Below are 12,143 nucleotides of genomic sequence, written 5' to 3' on the forward strand. Positions count from 1 at the left end.
AGGAAAGAGATCAGGAGTCATAGACTAGAGCATCACCAACAGAATACAAGAGATAGAAGAGAGAATCTCAGGTGCAGAAGATACCATAGAAAACATTGACACAACTGTCAAAGAAAATGCAAAATGCAAAATGCAAAAAGTTCTTAACACAAAACATCCAGGAAATCCAGGAGACAATGAGAAGACAAAACCTAAGGATAATACGTATAGATGAGAGTGAAGATTCCCAACTTAAAGGGCCAATAAATATCTTCAACAAAATTATAGAAGAAAACAATTCTTAATGTGTCAAATTAATGAACTTACACATTTAAGTAAAATCCAAAACATTGGGTTGGATGGTGACCAGCATACAATGTGTATTCTACTATTTTCAGAAACATTAGGGAAACTGATAACTTCCTCAGGACATCATTTATTTTTCCTCTTTTCAGTGGTTTATCAACTCAGATATTAGCTTGAAAGGGATGGGTTTAAGACATTCATGACTGATCAGAGGATTAATTTACAAGCAGACTTGGAAGTCCATAGAGAGTAACAAACAGTCTTTTACAAAATTAATTTGTTTTAGTCAAAGGTATGCAATTATTCAGTTAAGAAGTTTTAAAATAGAGCCAGATGTGGTGGTGCATTCCTGTTATCCCAGTACTTGGAAGGGTGAGACAGAAGGATCTCCATGAGTTCAAGGTCAGCCTAGACTACACAGTTAGACCCTGTCTTAGTACTCTCCCCCTCCCACCAACAAAAACAAAAACAAAGAAAGAAACAAAACAAAAAAAAATGAGTTTCTGATACCAAATAAGAATAGCACACCGACTCACTCCTTCTATGATAGCTCCTTCCTTGATTTGATCTAGAGGGTGTTAAACATGCTGCCACCTATGAAGTAAAATTTATTCCATTGTTTTTACTTCCTAAACTGTTGTTTTTTAACATACGAAACTCAACCAAATGAGTGCTAATTAAAGATAATGCAGGCAAAACTTAGGGAAAGAAAGCTTCCCAATGACACAGAGAGTCCCTGGGATAATCAGTCATTGTAATACAAGAATCATTTTCCTGGTGGTCTCATGTGAGGATGATGTCTATCCATTTACCTATGAATGTAATAACTTTGTTTTTCTTAATAGTTTAATATTCCATTGTGTAGGGTACCATGTTTTCATTACCCATTCATCAGTTGATAGATATCTAGGTTGTTGCCAATTTCTGGTTATTATGAATAGAGCATCAGTGAGCATGAATGAGTAAGCATCTCTGCAGTAGAATCCTTCATGAACATGCCCATGAATGGTATAATTGGATGTTGAGATAGATCAGTTTCCAGCTTCCTGAGAAAACTCCATACTGATTTCCTTAGTAGTTTGTAACCATTGGCTTTTCACCCATGCTCCAGTTCCCAAATAACAACTCAGAGTTTATGTATGCATGAATAAATGCCTAGGACATAAGCATAGGCTTGTTCCCCAATTAGCTCATAACTTACATAACCTTTTTATTCTAACCTACATAGGCCACATGGTTGGTTACCTCTCTTTAGTTTCATATGTCCATTTCCTCTGAGTTCAGGAAATCTTTCCATGCCTGTCTTTTCCCAGAGTTCCTATCTCTCTCTGCCGATGTCCCACCTTCTAATCCTGCCTTAGCTCATTGGCCATCAGGTTTTAATTGACAGGTAATGCTTCCACACAGTACACTAGAGATTCTCTCTACAGTAGCTATAACATTTGGTACTTGCACAGGCAAGTGCTTCCCTTTGCCCCCTAATCACTAGCATGCACTGTCATTAGTTTTATTGATTTTGACCATTCTGACTAGGGAAATATACCATATCTTTGTACCCCATTTTTAATGAGGTTATTTTTTCTTGACATTGAGTTTTTTTTCAGATTTTTATGTATTCTAGATAGCAATCCTCTATTGAGTATGTAGTTGGGAAAAATCTTTTCCAGTTCTGTAGGCTGTTGCTGCTTTGCTCGAATGATGGTGTCCTGTGGTGTTCGGAAGCTTTTCAGCCTCAAGTGGCAATTTCATTTATTAACCGTTGGTCTTAGTGCCTGTGCTAATGATGTCCTGTTCAAAAGCCCTTTCCCACGCCAGCAAGTTCAAACATGATGCAAATATGAACTCACAGAGACTGTAACAACACGCATAAGAATTGCACAGGTTCAAGCCACATGGAGAAGGAAGTGGACTTGGGGTTGTATCCCTAAGCAAGAAGCTATATGTAATTGATACCCAGTGGTAAAGGGGAAAAAATCAGTTTTCTTCAGTGGGATGTGTGTCAAGCACACTCCAGGAGGACCTGTGCATGGGAGTAGTTGGCCAACATACAATGAAATCAGTGGTGTTTTTGTAGATTTTCTGTCTCAGCTTGCTCTGTTTGGGCCTTTTTGTCTTATTGGTCTTTTGCTTGTCTATTTTGATTTCTGGCTTTGTGTGGAAAGAAAGAAAGAAAGAAAGAAAGAAAGAAAGAAAGAAAGAAAGAAAGAAAGGAAGGAAGGAAGGAAGGAAGGAAGGAAGGAAGGAAGGAAGGAAGGAAGGAAGGAAGGAAGGAAGGGGAGGAGGAGGAGGAGGAGGAGGAGGAGGAGGAGGAGGAGGAGGAGGAGGAGGAGAAGGAGAAGGAGAAGGGAAAGGAAGGAAGGAAGGAAGGAAGGAAGGAAAAGAAATACAAACTTGACCATTATAGGAAAGAACACTCAATAAGCATTTATTGTGCCATTTTTAAATGCACAAGGACCATTTTTTATATTATTGAGGCCCATGCAATACTTGATTTATTAAATCACTACAAGTTTTGACAGTTTTAAGTGTTTATTTAACTTGGTATCAATACACAGCTTCATAAGCTTAATAAAGATAGGCAAGTAAAACAAATAATAAAAGAGACATCTACTTGTACACAGGAAAACAAAACAGCCTAATAATCACATAGGGCACCCAAGACAAACGTAGTTATACATTTACCTCTTAATAGGAATACATTCTGAGAAATGTAGAATTAGGTAATTTGGTTGTGTGACTATCACAGAATATGCTTATAGAAACTTAGATTCTTTAGCATGCTCTACACTTAAGCTCACCAGTAAACCCCATTGCTCCTAGGCTAAAATCCTGTACAACATGTTACTGGACTGAGTACTGTTAGAAGTTATAGTATAGTGGTAGCTATATGTGTCAAAACATAGAAGGGATAAGGAATATGTACACTTTTTTAAACTATGGTATACCTGTCTAAGGCACTTAAAACCAAGAATGAAGCTTGTAGGATCACAAGTTGTTCCAGTTAAGTCCACGAGTAAAGAGCAAGTAGACATGAAGAACTAGGAAATTAAAAAATAGTATTACAGATTTATCAATGCTCTACACATGATATAATAAATTTGCAAGAAAAAACATAGTAAATTAACTCTGGCTTATTAAAACTTTTTACTTTTAATTTTTTGGAACTTTTTGGGGTAACAGTCATGATTAGTAGATGAATCATGTCTCCAAAAGGCTCATGAGGCTTAGATTTTGTCCTTAGCTGGTGGTGCTACTGAGGTTACTAGATTATAAGGGCACTAACTACATCAATGGAATAGTCCATTGATAAGTTCAAAGACTAATGAGATCTTAAGAGGTAAAGCCTTCGGAACTTAGGCAACATGAGGCATGCCTTTAAAAGGGGAGACTGTGTTCTCAGTCTCCCCTTTATTTGCTAGTTTCAAATTTTGTAAAACTATGAGCCAAAATACAATTTCCTCTTAAATTGTTCCTCTTGGACGTTCTGTTATAGCAGTAAGATGTAACTAACACATGTAGCTTAAACCATATTTTATAGCTGTATAGATGACATTACATCATTTTATATAAGTCTCTCTCTTTCTCTCTCTCTCTCTCTCTCTCTCTCTCTATATATATATATATATATATATATATAATATATATATGTATATATTAAGCTTTTAAATATACAAAAAACACACAACCACATACATTGATCTAAGCTTATTTACTCTCAGTGAAAAATTCTTAGACAAATGGAGCTGTCATCTCCCACAATGACAATTTTTTCTCTGGAATATCTCCAAAAGGACTAACTATGGTTCATCTTGGGAGAGTGTCACTATTTTCAGACATGTGCTCATGGTAGTTTGCTTAGTTTATTTCCTCTTCCATCAAAAACTTGCTTGTGATGAGATAACATGCCATAAACATTCCTGTCTATTAGAGACAACCTTACAGTGCATGTTTTTCAACTTGGGAGGGGGAGCATATGTGGTGTATCTGTGTGTTTGTTGTATGTGGTATATGTGTGCACATTGGGAAGCCATAAGGTAATATCCAGATATCTTCCTCAATTGTTTCTCCACCTTCTTTTATGAAGTGATGTCTCTCACTGAATCTGGAGCTTATTAGTTGGCTAGAATGGCTGGCCAGTGAGCACAGATTTTTCTGTCTCCACTCCACAGCACTGGGGCAATAAGTATACATTATTACTACAAGCTTTGTTTTTATTTTTAACATGGGTGCAAAGGATCTGAACTCATGTTCTCATGCTTGACCAGCAAGTACTTTACCCAAGGAGCCACATCTACAGCCCCCAGGTTTTCCAAATAAATTTTAGTAGTTTTTAGAATTTCATACATGGGTACTGTATTACAACATCTCCTTTCCAACTCCTTTTATGCCCTTTCCCTCTCCAATTCAAGATCTCTTCTTCTTTAGTTATCAAATCCCAGTGAAGGAGAGTTTTTTTCCTTTTTATTCATGTGTTTTTCTTTTCTCTTGCCCCCTCTTCAGACACATAAGTTTACTAAGAAGTATGAATTTTTCAGTTCCATTAAAATCTTAAGAGACCACCACTATCCTCTGCTGACCAAAACCTCATTATGGGGCATGTGATCATGCATAAACAAATGTGGAAGTGTATGAGTTAATAGGATATAACTGTAAAGCCACAAATCATACTTATTACATGAAACAGTATTCATCATAACAATGGATCTTCAACATGGCATAGTACTCAACTTAACAGCAGGAGAGAAATCTCATGATTAAATGCACTACAAAAGGAGACCTATAGTTAATAACTATAAAAAGGGTACAAGAACTTAAAATTCCAAACATCTAAACTGGTTCACTTGGGAGAATTTTCAGATATTAAATATATCTATATTAATAAATTCAATACATATTTTGCTGTTTGGGCAGCTTTGTATTGGTTGCCAAAAAAGTTGTCAAACATAAATAGCAAATGCTTCCATATGGAGTTCACTCATTTCAAGAGAATGCAGTCCACTGAGCTTTGACAATATGAGAATAAGAAATCAGAAAATAGTATTTTGACAAGGTTATAAGAAGTGTCCTTTTCTTAGCTGATGAAAAATGTAAGAATCCTGATTTTACAGACATCCCTTTTTTTTTTACTTTATTTTTATTTTATGTGTACTGGTATTTTGACTATATGTATGTCTGTATGAAGGTATGGGATCCCCTGAAACTGAAGTCACAGACAGTTGTGAGCTGGGAACTGGGTGCTGAGAATGTGGATGCTGGGAATTGAATCCTCTTTAACCACTGAGCCATCTCTCCAGCCCCAGAGATTCCTCAATGTTAAAAGTAGGAAATGGACTAACTTACAAAATCAAGCTGAATTTCAAATAAACTATTTATACATAAAACTTCTCGTTAGAAAGGATTCCCTCTCCCCCAAAAAAGCCCCCAAACCCAAACTTTTACAATAGTTTCTGTTCTGTAAAATCTGGCATATTGGCTGAATGTCATCTCCCTAAAGAACTAATTTAGTATTATTTTTGGGACAGTCAAACCATTCAGGGAAGAAAACTGTCTCTTTAACCAAGCTAAAGGCAACTTCAATTAAAAGAATAATTAAAATGGATACTACAGTTCTGTTAGAGATAACAGTGAGTTGATAAAAGCTAGGTCAAAAGAAAAGCAAGTTCAGTTGATGTCTAACAGAAAGCCCCAGAGAGCAAGCAAAGAAGTCCTCCTACATTATTATAACTGTAATGTGTTTGGAATAGGAGAGGAAAATATAAACCGTCAGAAAAGGCTAGGTAATTATTGTTATTTTCTCTTTACCTCAGGGTTTGTTTTCTAAGCTCGGTTAGTCTGAAATCTCAATAAAGACTTTATGCAGTGGTGATTAGGACCGGAGGTGATAGATTATGCTGTACATGAGATGGATCTGTACCTGACAGTCCATTTAACAACTTATAATAAAAAAGTAACTATCAAGCAGACTGATGTTCACACTTGCCAGTCAGTGAGTTCTTTATCCCAAAAGTAAGTCAAGTCAGTAAACAAATGAAGATCCTCAGGGTGCCTGATGATGTAGGAAATCAGAGTCAGAAAACTGGCTCCCCATGTCCTCCAGGTATTCTTCTGCACTGGTTTGTAGTCTCACTCATTTTAGCAAGCTAAGATATTATTTTCCCAATTTCCAATTTCCAATACTTCAGGATGCCTTTTCACATCTTCTGGTTATATAAGATTTATGCTAAAGTTCTCTGATTGCTCTAGCAAGTGCCTCTTACTATCACCAGCTTTAGACCGTATCCAATCAATGAGAAATTATTTCTAACATAAAAAAGACTATGAAGCGGAGTACTTCTTTTTCAATAAGTAGTCCTTTCCTTAAGTTCAAACTACATTCACCAGCAGTGTGATGTATATTATATTGGTAAATTGTCATATGCTATTTTATCTCACTGAGAAGGCAGCTCTAGAAAAGGACTCTGCTCTGTACCCCCACCTTTCAGACCCATGCATGTTTATGTCAAGTGCCCTCCATGGCATCTAAGGGGAATGACCCTGCTAACTCTGTAACAGGGAGGAATGACAACAGCAAAGCAGCCCAAGAATAAAAAAAAAAAAAACCAAAACATTGTGTCCTTGAAAACATCTAAAAGGTAAGCTATTTTCAACAAGAGGTTACTATTGTTTATCCCATGATATAAAAATACCTACAGTAAGAAAGAGAAGGCAGAAGCTTAGCCATAGCAGGCTCAGTCATAGAGAAAATGCTTAATCAGGAAATCTAGCTGACATCCTCAACATTCCTAATTGGTTTTTGTTGTATAGTATGTTTGATTTGATGCTGTTACTTCTATTATTATTTGTTCATCTGAAGCCTCACCTTAGGGGGTACTCTATTTTACCACAATCTTTCTTGGGAATTCCAGTTGCCTGTCTTAACAGAACTTTCCCCTTTGATTACTGCTGAATGTTTTAAATACTTGATCTGATAATGTATTACTATGTGTGTATGTATATGTATCTATCTATTGACCATTTATCTACCTATATATCATACCTAACTCCCTGCTTGCTATCTATTACTTATTATGGCTTGTTATACACTTAATGAACTTGCTCATTCAAAATAATGATGATGATGATGATGATGATGATGATGCTACTGTAGTTCATCCTACAGATCATACAGGACAGAAGCTCCTACATAAAAGTGTCACTAAAATTCCCAATTATGGCTGGCAAAATGGCTTAGCAAGTAAATGTGCTTGCCATAACGGTCTGGCAATCTGTGTTAAACTCCCCACACCCAGGTCAAAATGAAAAGAATACACGCTACAAGGTTGTCCCCTAACTTCTACATGTGTACTGTGCCATGTACATGCTTGCATGTATTCATACACATTCACACAGAAATAACAAATCATTTTTAAAATATTTTTTTAAAATCTCAATATTCTAGAAAACAATTTATTCATCTATTTTACAAAGCAATATTTTCTTTCTTTTTATTTTTATTTTATATTTTATTTACATTTCAGATGCCATCCCCTTTCCCCATTTCCCCTCCCTAGAAAACCCCTATCCCATGCCCCCTTTCCCTTTTTGCTTTTATACAATTTTTTAAATGTTAATCAAAGGCTTTATAAGTTTGGTAATGCTCAATCAGAAGTGTAACCCAATACTCAACCTAGATATATAAACTATCTTTGACTGGTAGAGACATGTGAACATCTGCCTCCATGCCCCCCTCTTTCTCTCTCTTTCTCTCATCACCTAGCTTCACCCTTCCTGTTAAAATAAAACTTTTCTCTCAAAATATAATTAGAGCATAATTATTCCTAATTGTACCAGTGAGGTACAAGATAGTCCTAATACCCAGTCCATCATTTTGTTAACTAACCAGAACCTCTGTCGTCTCTCCTAACTAAAACACTTAGTTCTGAACCTGGCTTTTTTCTTGGCTTTAGAATCCATGACAGGAAGCAGTCAGGAGCAGACACGTCTCTAATCAAAATGAACATTAATATATAAATATTTGTCACGTCAATTCTGTTTTGAAAACCAGCTATCCATGTAAGGTAACCTGGACTGTTGTCTGTTAACTCCACTCAGCTATTTCTAAATAAAATATGGAAAACACCCTAACAATAAACTCAAAGCCATGAATTTGCTATAGTCCCTTAACTCATAGGCTAACTGTCCCAAATCAGTTAAAAAAGTTAAAGAAGGACTGGGTCTAAGCCTTGTATTTCTAAATGTGTTATACAGGCACAATGCCCATGAGAGTATCAATATTCATCTCACTTTTATATCAATAAGAAGCTTGTACCAATGAAAACTTTAAATTTGAAATCAAAGTGAATTTTGTACAAAGCAATATTTTCAAGTATTGAACTACCATTCCTTTTTCCACAAACCCTTTATGATAGCCATGTGAGATAAATAGACCACTTAAATATACTCTGAAATCAATTGTAATTGTTAATAGCAATATTTGTAAAGAATATACAAGTGCAAATTAATTTAAAAATTAAGCTGTAAGTGTTTCAGTTTCTGTTATTTGTTATGCTAGTAAATATGCTATCTAGTATATATATATATATATATATATATATATATATATATATATATATTCTGAGATCTCACCCGTTAAATTTTAGACAGGAGGGACTTTGTCTTGATAAGTACTGTAACGCCCATACCTATCATAAAGTTAGGCACAAAGCAAGTACATAACATAAACTTTAAAAAATTAAGTTTCTTCATATATATATATATATATATATATATATATATATATATATATATATATATAATTGTGTGTGTATGTATGTACACATGCACACATGCACAGAAGCCAGAGGGAAACACAAGGGATGTCAGGCTTGACAACAAGCAATTCTACATGCTGAGCCATCTTATTGGCTCAGACATATACTTTATAAATGAATACACTGTGATTGAGGAAGACCTCACACTATAACTGTACCTAACATTTACTGAGCACCTCCTATATGCTGGACAGTATTAAAAGTTTTAACATGGTGAGAAGAATCACTTCAGTTAAGTTCCTTCTAGTATGATTAGTAACTCTATTTTACAGAAGACCCTTAAGCATCCAGAATTTCAGGTTTTGTTCAAGGCATTAGGAAGTGATGGAGGCCAGACTCAAATCCAGTATCAATCCAGAGCTGAGGCTCTCAACAACAATTACATACTAGGTCTCTTTCTCTTTTCCATTTGAACAGCAAGCCCTATTATTTTATGATTCCATTTAACCAACAAAGTTAAGGTTATATAAAGATAACAAGAGAAAAAGAGCTGTAAAGAATAATATAAAATGTGACAATTACAATTGCTTTGTTCTGATTTTTCTGAAAAGAAATTATCTTAGAGTTTATTCTGTGTCATTTTTTAATGTACCAATATAAAAATTGTATTGTTGGATGAGAAAATACCGTCAACATTTAAACAATACAAAATGTATAAGATTCTTGTTCAGTGCAGGTTAAGAGAAGTGCCTGTTTCTCCTTTATTAGTCACCATATTTTTGGTCATAGAGCATTATTACCAACTATCCTTAAGAGTCCGTACTGACAGATGCTCCTGAAAACTGACAAATATCATGCCAAAGAATAACACATGGATAAACAAATATCACTACTTGGATAACTTTTAAAAATTTTATCATATTATACTGTGTTAGTTCCAAAGATACCCATGAGGGTTAGTGACATGTACAGAAATGAATGGAATGAGTATAATATACTTTCATTTACTTGAAAGTAAAGAGCAACACTAAACATCAAGAAATAGAAAGTTCTCTTACTAATTATCCACTATCAATAAGACAGCTCATATTCACTTAGCACCTATATTTTACAGATATTCTTCATAATATTTTGTTTCATTAACTCATTGCTACTTCGAAATACCATTATGTCTATATGAGAAAGTGAGAGAGGGAAGGGGGAAGGAGAAACAGAAAAAGAGAGGTAAGAAGAGAAGAGAAAAAAGAGGAAGAATGAATAGGTAGAGGCAAGCCCCAAGAAAAAGAAAAGATGAAGAAATATGTAACATTTTCATTCACTCAGTGAAAGTATAGTCCAAATAAATCTTTTTATTTCAGAAGCTCTACTATTTAACATGCCTATATGATAATATATACAATGATAATGTTAAAGAATATCAGTAGTAGCTGGATCATGCAGATAGACGATTTACTATGAAACTAATATTCTAAGAACTAAGCATGTAAAGGGAAAATACTGACCTTAACACACACAAATTCTTTATAATTACTAACCCTAATTTGCCTATTTATTTATAAGGTTAGGTTACATAACAAAGTCAGCTAATGTTACCTTAGAGATCTAAAACATTTAGAAAAGGCGTGATAGCATAAACCAGTGTCTGAGAGATTAAACATCAAGATCCTGAGTTTGAAGTGATAATGAGATGTATATAGTAAGACTTTGTCTCCAAAAAAAGCAATAATAAAAGCAACCGCAATAGAACACTGAAGTTGATGGATAATTTTTTCCCCTTTTCAGTGAATAACAAAGATCTTCTGGGAGGTGGGGTGGTTCAAGACAGGATTTCTCTGTCTTGGCTATCCTGAAGATCACTCTGTAGTCCAGGCTTACCTCAAACTCAGAGATCTACCTGCCTCTGCCTTGTGAGTGCTGAGATTAAAGGCATGCCCCATGAATATTGTTTTTAAATTTTACCCAGTCATGAAATTTTGTTACAAATCAAAGATCTCATCTGTATAATATTCGCCAGTTTCTATAGGGTTTTGTGCATGAGAAAGCATCATTAGATGAGCTAATCAAACAGTATTAGACTATGACAATGTTAAAGACATATCTTCTACTCAAATACAGTCATCAACACCAATTTCCGGTTACCTGTCATCACTCTTTTTAGAATTAGTTTGTAAAGTTAGCATAGGAAGGCTTGATAGTCCTTCTTACCCCTTCTTTTGGGTCTGTGTGGAGTCCTCCTCCTGCGTGTCCATGCCAACATGTTCTCTTTTCTATCAATGGCCATGCCTGGAGAACCTAATTAAAAATGATACCAAGCCATCTATTTATTAGGTATTACAGAATTTCAGATTGTCTTAATCTAATGTAACAATTGTCCCTAAAATAAATTAAAGGCATTGCATCTAGCATGGCATAGTAAAGCAAAACACTTTTAAACTTAGCATACAGATAAATTTATATGAGGAATAATTAAATATAACAAACACTCAAGTTACTTTCTCTAAATAGCTTTTGAAATTAGTTTAAGTGATTTAGCTAACATTAGTTTTACTTAATTTATCCTGACTCCCCTTCTATCACTCACTATAATGCTGTAAGCAAGCAAGCAAAGCTAATACAGTTAATGACTCATACTTCACTTGCTTTCCTTGCATAGATACTTAATAATCTAACTTATGATCTACTATTTTACATACATGTTTTTGTTTTTTCTATTGCACAGTAAATTTCTTAAAAATTAAGATAAATACTTTTTGAGTCATTTTTATCTTCTATGGTACATATTATGTATTAGGCAAAATAGATGTTAACACTTCTGGATTCACTTAGAAAATAAGAGCTACATACACTCTCCCAAGTAGCCTTATATAATATCTTATCTACTATAAAATTTTCAAAGGTTTTAATATTATTGCTAAAGTCAGAGATATAAAATAAAATCATTTGGAAAAATGTAAGAATTAATAAGATAATGACAAATAGGCTTAATACTTACATTTTCTAATACTGAAAGTTTTCATGATTAAAATACTAAATGAAGTAAATAGACTTAATAATGTTTTTGTGGTATTCATAACAATCAACAATTAATGCAGAGAGCATTGTTCTTTA

General features: G+C 34.6%; 1 protein-coding gene across 1 annotated transcript in view; it reads right to left on the reverse strand.

Annotated features, from left to right (window-relative positions):
• Positions 1 to 12,143, reverse strand: part of Abcb7 (ATP binding cassette subfamily B member 7) — a 141,228-nt gene that overhangs the window by 52,423 nt on the left and 76,662 nt on the right. The window contains exon 3 of the mRNA XM_034485184.2: positions 11,241 to 11,327. Coding sequence (XP_034341075.1) covers positions 11,241 to 11,327 — 87 coding nt within the window. The remainder of the gene's footprint in view (positions 1 to 11,240; positions 11,328 to 12,143) is intronic.

Source organism: Arvicanthis niloticus, chromosome X (assembly GCF_011762505.2).
Source record: "Arvicanthis niloticus isolate mArvNil1 chromosome X, mArvNil1.pat.X, whole genome shotgun sequence".
Classification (NCBI taxonomy): domain Eukaryota; kingdom Metazoa; phylum Chordata; class Mammalia; order Rodentia; family Muridae; genus Arvicanthis; species Arvicanthis niloticus.